Below are 15,118 nucleotides of genomic sequence, written 5' to 3' on the forward strand. Positions count from 1 at the left end.
ATTCCAGCAGCTGTTCCTATTATCATCTGTAACTAACTGCTAAAGATCATGTAAATATTGGTTGCCATGATTTGATCATTCTGAAGAACAAACCGGTATCTCAAACACATGAGCATAAAATATTCTGGCATTTCATTACTTTTCTGCCTTTTAAGCTTCAAAAACAGCATTAAAACATGTAACCCATCTAAACACATGAGATAAATGTTTCTTCTTCACCACTTCACTTTCTATGACAGCCTAACAAGGATTGATGTGAGAGGGAGACACACTCCAGCCAAAAATCTTTTCGTTTTGAATAGACTTGAAAAGAGTAGATACTTCTGTTAAAGGAGAACTATGGGGTAAGTGTTTTTCCCCATAGTTCTCCCAAGGGTCACATGAGGACATAAACTAGCGTCCTCCCGTGACCCAAAGCTCAGTATATCGCGAGCTACGGCTGTCGAGATCCACCCGGCTGCGTGATTGATAGCTGGCTCTGCCTATCTAGAGGCAGAGCCAGCTGTACCTGCCCCTCCCCCATCCGTTCCGCCAGTCAGCGCTGGCAGATCGGAGCGGGGAGAGGGGAATCCAGCCCCTCCCCCTGTCACGGCAGAGAGCCGTGACAGGATCGAGAGGTGAGGGAACCCGCTAAGATCAAGCATTCCAATGCTTTATCTGCATCGCAGATCACATGTGCAGGAGAACCAATCTCGCTCCGGGAGTCTCCTGCTATTAGATAGCGGCTCCCTGCCGCCCGGGAGAGAAACGGCATAGGAATGCATAGCTAGATTGCTATTTCACTTGGCAAAAGCCAATAGCAGACTAGCTGTTGCACCTGCCCACTGCTGCTGTCAATCAGCAGAGGAGGACCTAAATTTCTGCATCAGGTCCTTTTCTAGTGATTGACAGCAGCAGAGGGTGGGTGCAATAGCCAGCTTACTATTGGATATTGCAAATTGAAATAGCCAATAGCAATCTAGCTATGCATTTTTTTTTAATTCTGACGGCAGCAGCTGTCAGAATATTAAAAAAAAATCCCAAAACCCAGCAGATAGCAAAGAAGCTATTGCTTCCTGTGCTATCTGTCATCATTTCAGGCGGGTGCTCCCCATCCCCCTTTCAAATGAGAAGGGCACCTCCCTGAAATAGCTTTTTTTTCAGGTTGGGATCCCTAATTACTCAGCTGTAGATCCTCAAATCATCTCTGAATTCATACTGACACTGTCCTTCCTTCTGGAGGATGGCTACTTTTCTTCCCCATTTGTTGTAAAGGGAGATTTCCCTTAACTTCCTGTCCTGTAGACTCACTGAACAGGAAGTGAGAGGATTTATTTCCAATGTGAGGGAAAGCCCCTCTTAGACATTGGTCATGATAACCAGTGTCCCTATTAGATTTCTCCTCTATTCCTGTTCAGGTGACAACTCACAATGTACCCTCATTTTTATTCCCAGGGACACTAGTAATCATGACAATTATAAAAGGTGACTGTCCCTAATGGACAGCACTAAAGACCTGACAAGAGGTTTCAACCTCTTAGTTATATTTAATTCTAGCTCGGTCTCCACCCATGGATGTTTTTGTGCCACTTTTGAGTATAAAAAGTTCGGAAAAAGTATTTCTCGGTCATGTAAGTTTCCTGCAGTGAATGCCCTTTAATTGAGGCCATACCACTATAAACTAAGCATGACCCGGCTGCGGTACATGTCATATTTTCCTGTCGGCCTCATTCTCCTGGACGCTTTCCACATTCCAGGCAACCAAGGCGGGAAAGCAGCTGGAACACTTGCGCACAGTCCACAGAAGCGGGGCGTCATCGCTGGGCTCCTCCGCACTTTGGTATCTAAACACACCGCGCATTCCAGAACGCAATTGGATGCCAATCGGAAAGGGGCGGTGACAGCGACGTAATTGGATAGCCTCTGGCATGTTGTACAGCCAGAACGAGGTGTGGAACGCACTCCCGATGTTGTTATTGGACAATAGTTTTTATGGGGGTGTGACGTCAGCTTCCTGGTTGTGCCAGACCCGAGGGGCAAGCGGACGATCGGTGGGATTTTCTCTTCTGGGGTGAGTTTTACAGTTTGGGGCTTCACCGACATTGACAAACCTGTGTGTAAGGTGTGATCTGTGAGTTTCCACTGACGGACATGGATGTGTCCATACACTGCGTATAGTCCTCACAACTTCTCCGTCTTAAAGAGAACCGGTCATGACTGGGTTTGTTCAGGAATTGTAATATATAAATTATAGATATGCATGTGTTATTTCAAAATATTTGTAATGCTCTCAGTCATTAGTTCCAGTGATTTTGAAGGCTCTGTAAGCTGACAGTAATGGCTCAGGTCTTTGTCAAGTGTCTCATTAGGGGTAAGTAACCTCGGCACTCCAGCTGCGGTGCAAATACAAATCCCATCATGCCCCTGTCTCTGGAAGTTATGCCTGTGGCTGACAGAGTTTTGCAATGCCTCATGGGACTTGTAGTTCTACAACAGCTGGAGTGCTGAAGGTGTCTACCCCTGCATTAGCTAGCGAAGCCAAGATCTGGATAAAAGCTCCTGAGTACATCTTCAGGGTCTCAAACACACAGCTGTAAAAAAAAAAAAAAAATAGTACAGTAAGTTGTTTTTTTATTTGTGCTGATCTGTACGCAGGTGCATTATCTTCTATGGTCCCATGTACACAAGGGGGGATTTAACAAACCTGGAGCAGTTGCCCATGGCAACCAAGGAGCTTCTATCTTTTTATTTTAAAAAGCTTAACTGAAAAGAGAATCTGATTGCCATGGGCAGTTCTATTTTGATTATATGAATTGGAATGCAGTGCAGGTTTACTGATCTTTACGCATTGTAGGGGGGGGATTTATCAAAACTGGAGCAGTTGTTCCAGATTCTGTCTGCTCCAGTTTTGATAAATCCTTCCCCACAATGCGTAAAGATCAGTAAACCTGCAGTAAACTGCATTCTAATTCATAAAATCAAAATAGAAAAATGTGTGTGTGAAGCCGTGTTTATGGACCATTTTTTATGCTGTATGCATGTAAACTTTTGTGCTAATGATTAGGGGGGGTACAGCACAAAGGCTCTCTTTTGGAGCTGTCTGCATCCTAGTAACAATGAATGTTAGGTGGCAGGAGCTGCATAGAGTCCTTTTGTTGCTAGGATGCAGGTGGGTGCATGCTGCATAGAGTCCTTTGTTGCTAGGATGCAGGTGGGTGCATGCTGCATAGAGTCCTTTGTTGCTAGGATGCAGGTGGGTGCATGCTGCATAGAGTCCTTTGTTGCTAGGATGCAGGCGGGTGCACGATGCATAGAGTCCTTTGTTGCTAGGATGCAGGTGGGTGCACGCTGCATAGAGTCCTTTGTTGCTAGGATGCAGGTGGGTGCACGCTGCATAGAGTCCTTTGTTGCTAGGATGCAGGTGGGTGCACGCTGCATAGAGTCCTTTGTTGCTAGGATGCAGGCGGCTCGAGCTGCATAGAGTCCTTTGTTGCTAGGATGCAGGCGGCTCGACCTTTTTTGCCTAGAAGCAGGTGGGTGCAACGCTGCATAGAGTCCTTTGTTGCTAGGATGCGGGCGGCTCGAGCTGCATAGAGTCCTTTGTTGCTAGGATGCAGGCGGCTCGAGCTGCATAGAGTCCTTTGTTGCTAGGATGCAGGCGGCTTGAGCTGCATAGAGTCCTTTTATGCTAGGATGCAGGCGGCTTGAGCTGCATAGAGTCCTTTGTTGCTAGGATGCAGGCGGCTTGCACTACCCAAAGTTCTAGCTACTAGTCGGGCATCTTTGCACTAAATGCTGCACGCATTAAAAAATTGCAAAAGCAATACATACAGAGCAATTTTTACACCGGATCTTGCTGCCAGCAAGATCATGCATACATATTGCCGTGTTTTCATACGACCTTATGCGTGAGCCCCTAATTGTATGCATAGCCAACACTTTTTTTTTGAGAGGAAGAAGCAGCACAAGGAGCCAATTAATTGATGTACTGACAAGAAGCATGCTGATAGTAAGAGAAAGCAGAGTGACAGCTGTGAGTTCATCACTGTGCTGCTTCTCCTTTTACTGTCCAGTCACAGACTGGGGCAGGTCCAGGATGACCTGGGCTCAGTAGAAGTGGGTTGAATGATGTTGGCCATCAGACTGAGGACATCTAGTGGCAGAAAAGGTACTGCGGGGGGAAATTTTTGGATTGAAGACGAGTGGTGCAGGACATGGTTTATCTTGTAATGGGCTGTTGATTTGTATCTGGTTATTTTTGGCTGGAGGTCTGCTTTAATGTGGTCTTTGCACCAAAAACAAGATCTGCCTTATATACCAGACCCCTTCCCCCATAATAATCTGTAGCATTAAAGTAAAAGAAACCTGTAGGGGAAAAAGTTAGTAAAAACACTAGCCTTACACCTGGATTCCACCCGTGCTGACTAGGTAAGGGTGATGTCACATAGCTTCTGGGGATTGCTGAGTATCTCAAATGTTGCCAGAAGATTGTGCAATGTGCTGGCTTTGGCATGATCAGCATTTTGTAGGATCTCTTGAAATGGACACGGGTAGGATAAGTATATTTTTTTACACCTCCCCTTCCCCCCCCCCCCCCCCCCCCCCCCTCCCCTTTAATGTTGCAATCTATAATGGGGGATGGGGCCCTGATTTACTAAGCCGACCATTCTTTTTAGTGCAAGGTTCATATTATCACAAAAGATTTTTATTGCCCTCAATCCTTTTACAATAATTTGCAGGCTCTGTAAGCTAGAAGTCATGATTAAGATCTTTGTTGGGTGACTCACCAGGTAGTGATGCCAAGATCAGGATACAAACTCTTGAGTCTACATTAACCCCCTAGCATTACGCTGAACGCATTGCATAGCACACCTAGCATGTGGTACAATGCGCTAGCTGCGTTGCCATACATGTAAATGGCATCCCAACACGCCTCGAAGGGTCCGTGCCTTGTAGAACATGTGGTAATAAAAAGTAGTCCATGCACTACCTGTTTTCAGTGCAGTGCGTGTTATTGTGGTACTACATATTGCAGTGTATGGCCACCAGGTGGTGCATTGGGGTGCCATTCAAGTGAATGGCAACGCACGGTGCCACACATTAGGTGTGTTATACAAATGGATACTGTGCATTTAGCGCAACATTGTGGTGTCAATGGTCCCAGGTTCGTGTACCTGTCAAACAGGTGTGTGAATTTATCGTATGGTGGGGGGACGTCACTGAGGCTGGTGTGTCCATACTGGGGACACTCCAAGTTCGTGTTTAGTCCCACAGTGTCACTGGTTAATAGGACGCTGTCAGCTTATGTATACTTTTTTGGGCATTTGGTGATCACACACAATTTTGAGGCTTGACATATTTAGTATCTATTCTTTACTTGTTACTCGAACCATTCTCTACGCTTTCCAGAACTAAATAACATCTCCATATACATACTTTAATGCCTCATTCATACTACCGCGCATATACATGCGCGTATTATACCATATGCAAATAAATGGCTCCATACACATAGCTGCGTATGGAGCGGTAAAAATGCGCAAAAACAGAATGGAACCGAGATGCGTCCGGGCAGCGTATTTCTGCACACTTTCTGCGCATGTACGCTCGTTCAGTTCATTAACATTTCTATTACAAATGATGCATTCTGGGATTGCATATACGCGCGTATGTGCTTATACACGCGCATATACGCAATATACAATTTGCTCTTGCGTTGTGTGTGAATGAGGCCTAAAAGTAAACTAAACTGACCCCGAACCATGTAAGTTTAATAAATATTTGTTTAATTTTTTTTTGTATTTCTTTTGTTGTGTATAGATGGATGGAAGTGGAACGTCACCGCCATCAATGATAAATGAGTACATGCTGCGAAGTAGTGTCTCTTCTTCAGGAACACGAAGTATGTATTAAAGGGGTGTGGGTGTTTTAATATATCTTAAATCTAATTAAAGCCAGAAACGTAATTGCGTGCATACAGCTGGAGAGCTCAAAACAAATATACATAAAGTAGATTCTAATAGCAGAACTGCTGAGATTTCTTAGTACAATTCATTGAAGTGGGGGAAGGGTTTTTTTTTTGTGTGTGTAGAATGGTGAAGAGTTAGAACCACTGTCAGATTTGCATTGTCATTTGAATGCCCACTGGGGAGATTCACTTTGTCACATCCCAGTGATGGCTGACAGACAATATGTTATTTTTGTAAATTTATTTTTCAGTGTCCCTTCCTGAATAAATCAGCCCGGCACACCCGGCTTGCAGGCTGTTTTTCTAGTAATGAAGCAGCAGGTGGGCAGCCCTCTTTCTATGCTGATACCAACCCACATGCCCTTTAGCAATGGGGGTGCTTGGAGGAGTGTTCCATCAAAAAATAGATGTTCCCCCAAAGCACCCTAGTCCAATGCTGACTGGCACTGGGTTCTTTGGCACCCCTGGTGCCCAGAATGGGGTGCTAGCAAAGGGGGCTCATGTTCCACCTACCGGCTTCCTCATGGGGTGAGCAGGTAGTCACCCCCTCCCCAGTGTACTTGGACATCTAACTAATTTACAGGTGCGTGCAAGTAAGTGAAAAATGTAAGAAATTTAAAAAAAAAGTCACCACATGTAAATAAACTTTTGTTTTTTCCCTTTCTAACTAAACGTCACCTTTACAGGGTCCAGCTATTTCTAAAGATGTCCCTTGCCTTATGTCGGAGGAGCAAAGTTTCACCCTTATTCCCTGCTCAAACAATGTTTGAGCACTTAAAACCGCACCAGTGGCAGGCACTACTTAAGTGCCCAGGGTGCTCTAGGAAAAGTGGTTCTCCTGACTAAATCCAAATATGGGCAGTGACATCATAGGGAAATCCATGTGATGGTGTTGCCCTTATATGGACTAAGTCCAAATATGCCAATGACATCTTAAAGGAGAACTATGGGGTCAGTGTTTTTCCCCATAGTTCTCCTTAGGGTAACGGGAGGACACAAACTAGCGTCCTCCCGTTACCCTAAGCTCAGTATACCGCGAGCTACAGCTCGCGGTATACTGAGACGCCGCACCTGGAGCGGATCCCGACGTAGATGACGGGATCCGCCCAGCTGCGTGAGTGACAGCTGGCTCTGCCTATCTAGAGGCAGAGCCAGCTGTACGCGCCCCCTCCCCCGTCCGTTCCGCCAGTCAGCGCTGGCAGATCGGAGAGGGGAATCCAGCCCCTCCCCCTGTCACGGCAGAGAGCCGTGACAGGATCGAGAGGTGAGGGAACCCGGTATGTTTTCCCTCACCTCCCGATCTACTGAGCCGACCTGTGACAGTCTCATTGTCACAGGTCGGCTTAGAACTATGAGGTGAGTGGAAATCGCTCATCTCATAGTTCTCCTTTAAGGAATTCCATCCCTAAAGTTCCCTGGGTACATGAAACTGTGCACAGTACGGGAAACCTGGCACTGCTTAAATGGGAGTTTGAGGAGGGAAGGGTATGTTCCTCCAACCACACAGAACATCTTTGGACATCACTGAATCTAGCAAAAGTGAATGTTAATTACAAAAGAATAATAGAGACATGTTTACTTGTGTGTTGTATCTTCTTTTTTTTTTTTTTTTAACTTTCTTTAACTCGCATGCATCAGTGGACTAGTTAGGGGTTAACACTAGTTCATCAGGGAGGAAGTGAACACCTACTTGTCCCTAATGGAGGGCAGGGATTTTGGGACGTAAGCACCCCCACCACCTTGCTGGTATCCCGTCCTGGGCACAGGGGGTACCAAAGAGCCCAGTGCCCGTCCAGTGCTGAAGGACATGTCGAATGATATTGGCATAGCAGGAAAGGAGGGGCTGCACACTTGCCACTCACTTACTATAGGGTTACCTGCCTGCATCCCTGGTGCAACAGGCTGGCTCAAAAAAACCCCCCACAATTTGGGTCCCCTATGTAGAAAACACAATTTCAGCACCATGGAAAATAAAACAAAAAACAGAATGTCCTTTTGTCAGCAAGGTTCACCCAATATATTCCCACAACGATTTTTCCAGAGATTAAAAGTACCTGCTACTGTGCTTTTGTAAATATTTTTTTCTGGCAAGATTCAAACCAACAAGAGTCACCCAGTAAATGTAATTTTAATAAATAGGACGAATCCTAAGAAAAAAATGCTGGGTGAATCCTGTCCACTCTAACTTGGGTGAATTTAGCTATTTTCTTTTTATTTATTTTTTTAGTGGGCAGATTTTACTAGTGAATCATTGATAAACTTTATGCACCCCTTTGTGATTGGGGAGGGGGGGGGTAACCAAATCCACCACCTGCCCTACAACTCTTTCTATGCAATAAAAAGAATTGTTTTGTCTGGGCCTCCCTTTTTTTTTTGTGACTCTCCGTATACAGAGTAAGGCTTTTCAAAGATAACAGATTTGGTCTGTCTTGGTCCTTATGGGACAGATGGTCTATATTTGATATTTTAAAAACCAAAGCCTAAACAGCTGTGAAAATGCTTACAGTACTAAAATACAAAATCTATTTAGTTTTGTTTCTTTCCTGACACAAACATTGCATCCCTGCCCTGTGCAGACATAAGCTGTGTTTACATAACTGCTTCTGTTCCTGATGTACATCATGGGCACAATCTGTTCTGCTTTAGCCCATATCAATAAAACTTTTAGATAAATGATATTTGTAACCTGGTTGTTTCCTTTTTCTCTGATCTTTATACAGGAAAAAACAAAATAGTGGACTTAGAGGGGCCATGCACAGTGTAAAGCGATTGGTAGGATGCTGAACTAAGTTATTTATAATGATATCGGTAACCATTTTCTCACTTGTTCTCTTCTCAGCAATGGATGTGATCATATACCTTATGAATGATGCGACAGTTCCGCTGACGGTGGATGGCCTTTCTGTCATGACGGCACATGAATTGCATAGAATTATCCGTGAAGTCCTTTCACTCCCTGATTTTGCCCAAGAAGTCTTTGCTCTGTGGCTTGTCTCTCCATTTTTGGGTAATAAACATGCCATGTTGCACATCCATGCAGTCACAATGCTATGATCTCCTCATTTACATTTTACTTTTTTTTTCGTAGAGGTACAACTGAAGCCAAAACATCAACCTTACAAAGTCTGCCGACAATGGCATGATCTGTTGGCACGGTTTACAAACTGCTCGGCTGAGGACATTCCACTGGGTAAGCAGAACACGAGGTTTGTTTTATCTTTCTGAATGTTAAATGTAGGGATGCACCGATACTAGTAACTGTGCCGATGCCGAGTATTTGGGCGAGTACTCGCCCCAAATGCTCCGATACTTGAGCTTCCAGTATCAGGAAGCCGGGCAGCGAGTCATTACACGCTGACCGGCTTCCTGACTGGCCGGGAAGCCAGGTCCATGCTCATGGAGCCAGCTTCCCGGCCAATCAGGAAGCCGGGTGTCGTGTAATGAAGCAGAATTTTTGGGAATTGCTAAAATATAAGACCTACCCCGAAAATAAGACCTATTTGTGACCATTCCCAGGGCCGGTGGTGGCATAAGAGGGAACTTGAAGAGCCGTGGGAGAGGCTGGAGAGAATCAGCAGTGCCAAGGAAGCCAGCGCTAGAGAAAGCGAGGCGGCACAGGAGGGAGCAGAGCCGCATAAGCTTAATGCCTCCTCTATAGCGCCGCCTCCTGTCACAGGCGGAGCAATACCAAATGCACTCCGCCTGTGAGGAATCGATAGTGAAAGCGCGCTTCGCTCATTCTGGCCAGCGATTGGTTACCAAATTGCTCTTGGGAAGGCACGGCACCCCTGATTGCCCTGATCACCATATTTTTGTACATGAATACATGTAGACTTTTCTACATGAATATGTGTGCATTGTTGTACATTAAAAAAAAAAAAACCTACCCCGTAAATAAGACCTAGTGTGTTCTTTTGAGCCAAAAAAAATATAAGACAGTGTCTTATTTTCTGGGAAACACGGTAGATGTGAAACAATCAGTAGCGTGTGTTCCAACAGCTAATTAGATTTGAGCTTTGGTAATTGTAGAATAGTAAGAGCATGAATTATATTTTTACTTACTAAATTGTTGTTAACAGGGAAGCAAAGTTATAAAAATGTGGTGACAGTTTGCTTTAAGATTGGTGCTTGTCCTCTCTACATTTTCTATGCTGGTGATTTAAGTTCTGTTTTATTTGGGGTGTGGTGAATGTTTGCTATACAAGGAATTAAAGCTATAACTATAAGACCTGCAATAACTACATTTTATGCTTCCTGTGTGTTCTTTACACAGATGAACCTTGTCTGCAGTTCCGCAGAAATATTTTCTTTCCTAAATGTCGAGAACTTCAGGTGAGTTAATAAGAAGTTATACAACTCATAAACTGTACACGGAAATTATTTTCCAGGGTTTTGAAATCATGATGCAAAAGTGTATCTGTTTTGGTGCTTGGCTTCATAACCAGACCAGATTTTTAATTGTTGGTTTCAATGTGAATATCTTTTTTTCTATCGCAGTGGCTAAAATTGTACTTGTTGCTGTTAATGTAGGTGACAAGGCTTTCTTAAAGTAAACATGTGCTGTCATTAAACCATGTAGTCTAAAGCTCCTTGCAAGATCCTAGGCTTCACAAAAAGCCAGGACGTATTTGTATAGTAGGGATGCACTGGTAACGGTGCTTCCGCTGACATGCTGCACGGCTTCCTGATTGCCCGGGAAACCGGCTCCATGTTGTTTGGCTGGCTGTAAAGTCGGTTTCCCAGCCAATCAGCATCGAGCCGGCTTCCCGACCAATCGGGCAGCTGGGTTGTTCGTTCCTAAACATAGGAAAACCCTTGAATACAGAATAATAGCTAGTAATGTGTGTCCCCCGCTATAACCCTAATGATCACATGGCTGGATCCCACCTTGGTATCTTAACGCTTCTCAGCTGAAGCAGTCATCATCCGGCTTCTGAATCTGCAGAACATCCAACTCAATGCTGATAGGCTGGGTAGCCGGCTTCCCAACCAATCGGGAGGCAGGTCATTACTGCATCCCAGCTTCCTGATCGCACAGGAAGCTGGCTCCATGTTCCCCTACGACACTGCCGGTCAGAGGAAATTTTCCTCTGATCAGAAGTTCTGGTATCGGGAAAGGTATTGGTGCATTTGGGCGAGTACGATTTATTCGGGTGACACCAAAATGACTGACAGTCATTATGGTGTCACCCCTCTCTGAAGAGTCGGGCACTTTCAGGAGAGAGGAGGGGACCCGGCGGCATACCTTATTCCGCCGGGTGACTGTCCCCTCCTCTCTCTGCCGGCGTCCATTACCAATATGGCCCCCAGCAGGTATCAATAAGGTGGCCATGCATGCACGGTGACGTCATGGCGGGCTGTCACCCGGTAACGGCTGCGGGTGACACCTGGCCTATTGACACCCCTGGGTGGGGGTTAACTGAGGGGGGGGGATGAGCAGGCTGCGCTATATACGTTTAGCTCTGCTTGCCAAAAAGCAGGGCTAAATGTACAAAACAACTACCCGCCCACAACTTTATATGTCAGGTGATAGGCCGGGCCTCGGTTGACCTTTTGGGAAATCCAGCCCTGACCGCAAGTAAGCTTTTAAAATACTTGGGGTTTTTTTCTCTGCTTTTTTCATTCAAGAGCTGCTGAAATCTCCAAGTAAATCAACTGAATACTTTTTACTTTTTTGCTTAGCGCGGACTTAATAGAAGTTAAAGAAATGACTACACACTGGAAAAAAAGTGAAACCACCACATTTCCTGACAGCTAGATGCATGACAATATCAGGACTAAAGTAGCATTTTGAAATGTTGATTTTTTTTTTTTTTTTGCATTTAGATCACTAATGAGTATGTTTTGCGGCTGCTATATGAAGAGGCCAAATCTAACGTCCTAGAGGGCAAGTACCCTTGTGACTTGGAAGATTGTGAACTGTTGGGTGGCCTAGCGTGCCGGTTAGAACTGGGTCCTTATAACCAAGAAAAGCATACACCGTCCGCATTAAGGTATGGGCATATGTTTCCATGTTTATATGATCATATTTTTCTTTATTCTTATGAGTTGTGGAGATTAGCATACCCCTGTGCAGAGATTTTCCAGCTTACGTGACAACAATTTAAGCATCCGCAGTTTGAGAGTGATCATTACTGTGGCATTTTAACCCTTTACACATATGCCTGTACGCATGTTTGCCGCCACCGCGTTTTAAGAAAATGTGAACTGTTCACTACATCTGCCGTTGCTATTCTGACCCTTTAAAAATGTCTTTTATTGCTCGCTGCCATGCCCAAACAGGAATGTAACAGAGTTTACACTACAGTAACTTCACAGGAGTATATTTCCTAATGTCTTCGTTTTTTTTTTTTAAATAATAAGTGTTTATTAAGGGTTTTAACACAATTAACATGAAAGACATGTAAACATGGAGATCAATGTAATACAGAGTCACGTAAATACACTCCATCGTGAGAGATAGGCATATGCATGTATATAGATACATTCAGCTCCTAGAACACGGGGATACACAGATTGAATCAAGTATTGTATGTTAGGTGTCATATTTCAGTAACAGCTATGTATGTCTCGGTCAGGAGACCTTTAAGACTGGGTAACATGATCGCATTGTCTCCCATCCAACCAGACAACATTAAGAAAAGAGGACAAGGAACGAAGCACATAAAAATCACAGGACGAAGGGGACAAAACATTTTGGTGGGGGGGTGCTTGCCAGATAGAGAGGCAAGTCGGGGTGGGAAACATTTAGGGAGAGACATCTAGTGGGGAGGGCAGAGGGGGAGGAGAGGAGGGGTTTCCACCGGACCCAATGGCGCATTCATCTCCTGGGGTGGCGTACCGAGACATAATAAATGCAATGCAGTAGTCAATAGTCCATCAGGGGGCCGTCAGCTCTTCAAAGCGCATGATCAAACCCACTTCGGCAAGGTTGGGGCGATCACCGTATTCCAATGGCGTGGTATCACGTTCTGGACCGCGGCCAGGAAGAAGCGGAGTAGATCCTTCTTAACGGAGTCTATGGAGCCAGGTAGAACAGAGAGGAGAGCAATCTTAGGTGAGGCTGCTAGGTTCGTCCCCATGACCTGGTTATAAACATATTTGCCGGAAGAAAGTAGCTGGCAGGACAAGGGGGAGAGTTTGTAAGAGGTACAAAAAGCGGGGTAAAATATCCATTTTAAAGAGGGCAATTCTACCCAGCCAAGAGTGACGCAGGGAGGTCCACGTTTGTAGGCGTGTAATAGTAGACTGGAGAAGTGGGGCAAAATTCAGACGGTAGAGGTCTGCTTGGTTCGGGGGTTAGGAATACACCCAGGTATTTGATGGCCGTGTCTTGCCATTTGAAGTGAAAAGTGTCCCGGAGATATGTAACTTCAGACGAGGGGAGGGAAACATTAAGGGCCTCAGTTTTATGCAAGTTCACCTTAAAGTTACTGACAAGTCCGAATCTACGAAATTCTCCCAATAGAGAAGGCAGTCCGATGCGAGGGTTGGATAAGTAGAGCAGAACATCATCTGCGTACAGCCCTAGTTTGTGATGGTGATCTCGGATTTGTATCCCTTGTACAGAGTGGTTCTGACCTATTGGCTTCCGCCAGATGTTCCATCGCCAGGATATATAAGAACGGGGATAGTGGGCATCCCTGTCTAGTACCATTCCGAATGAGGAAGGGAGAAGACAGGGAGCCATTAACACGCACCCGAGCCGTAGGGCAATTGTAGAGGGCCATAATTTTGTCCACAAACAATTTGGGCAGTCCGATCTGCCTGAGAGTAAGGGCCAAAAAGTTCCAATTGAGGCGGTCGAACGCCTTCTCTGCGTCCACCGAGAGGAGACACAGTGGAAGGCCTGAGGCTTTAGCATATCGCATAAGTGTCAGTGACTTGATAGTATTGTCCCTGGCCTTGCGGAATGGGACGAATCCTACCTGATCCAAGTGGATCAAGGATGGAATGTATTGACTAAGACGAGTCACAAGGATTTTCGCATACAATTTGAGATCCACATTGATGAGGGAGATCGGACGATAATTGGAGCAAAGAGTAGGGTCCTTATCTGCTTTAGGAATTATAGTTATGTGTGCCTCCTGTGACTGCTTAGTGAAGGGGCAGTCGGCCGAAACAGAGTTAAAGGTGGTATGGAGTAAGGGGGTCAGTAGCTCCTGAAAATGCTTATAGAAAGCTCCCGTGAAGCCATCCGGTCCAGGACTCTTCCCCGCAGGAAGCCCCTTAATGGCGGCAGATACCTCCTCTACAGAGAAGGGTTCTTTAAGGAGGGCCACAGCCTCCGGTGGGAGGGTCGGGAGAGGGGTGGCCACAATATAAGAGGCTGCATCGTCTGGGTGGCCCGGGGACGGTGGGGATGGTCCTTGCACAGGCAGGTTATATAGATCTGCATAATACATCTGAAAAGCGTGCGCAATTTGATCAGTACGGTGAACCACCTGGGCCTCTTTCGTTTGTATTTTAGGGATATACGTGCGGGCAATTTGTGTACACACGATGTCTTAGTTTTTTAAAAGAAAAATAGTGCGGGAAATATTTAATGAAACAATATTACGAAACTGACATGAGCAACAGTAAGATAAGTGTTTTTTTTTTTAACTCAAAAACACCAAAATAAAGAATGTTTTTACATGTACTATCATACCTGCTACAATTATAATAAATGTATAGAATTGACCTGGTGATCCTGCCATTGTGTGCTTCAGCTGATGAGTCCTATCCTGGGCTTTCAGTGTTGGCGATGTACTGCTGGATTTGCATATTTGTCGGCCCTCTATTTCGCGTCTCCCTGTTAATGAGATTGCTGATGTCGTCATGCTGCCTTGCGCATATCCTAGCAATGTTAGCAAGTGAGATATTGCTGCGTGGGAGAGGAAATGTATCTTATTAGCCTTCTGGACCTTGCAATATGGGCTTGTTTTGTGTCTGAGTGGTATCTTCTTATGCATTAGTGTAGCCACTTTTTAGGAATGGAACTCCATTACTGTAGTAGTTATGCAAGTTTGAGGTGCATGAACATTCAGCTGTAGATCAGCTCCAGACTCTTTATAACATAATCGTTTACGACAGGGCCTCATCAGAAGTTCTCTGAAGACCTTTGCTAAATTAAGTTTGTTATGCTTTTGAACCGAACTATGGTTTGTCAAATATGTCACCTTCCCTGGC

The 15,118-nt window shown here is 45.0% G+C and overlaps 1 protein-coding gene across 2 annotated transcripts in view; it reads left to right on the forward strand.

The window, feature by feature from the left end:
• Positions 1 to 2,030: 2,030 nt before the first annotated feature.
• The window catches only part of FRMD8 (FERM domain containing 8), a 46,244-nt gene continuing 33,156 nt past the window's right edge, over positions 2,031 to 15,118 (forward strand). For both annotated transcript variants that reach the window (XR_001941121.1, XM_018554306.1), the window contains exons 1-6: positions 2,031 to 2,050; positions 5,800 to 5,881; positions 8,787 to 8,954; positions 9,036 to 9,137; positions 10,221 to 10,279; positions 11,774 to 11,940. Coding sequence is in view for 1 of the 2 variants with exons in the window: in XM_018554306.1 (XP_018409808.1) it covers positions 5,800 to 5,881; positions 8,787 to 8,954; positions 9,036 to 9,137; positions 10,221 to 10,279; positions 11,774 to 11,940 (578 nt within the window). In the remaining variant the exon portion in view is untranslated. The remainder of the gene's footprint in view (positions 2,051 to 5,799; positions 5,882 to 8,786; positions 8,955 to 9,035; positions 9,138 to 10,220; positions 10,280 to 11,773; positions 11,941 to 15,118) is intronic.

This window comes from Nanorana parkeri, unplaced genomic scaffold, assembly GCF_000935625.1.
Source record: "Nanorana parkeri isolate BGI_ZX_2015 unplaced genomic scaffold, ASM93562v1 scaffold153, whole genome shotgun sequence".
In the NCBI taxonomy this organism is placed as follows: domain Eukaryota; kingdom Metazoa; phylum Chordata; class Amphibia; order Anura; family Dicroglossidae; genus Nanorana; species Nanorana parkeri.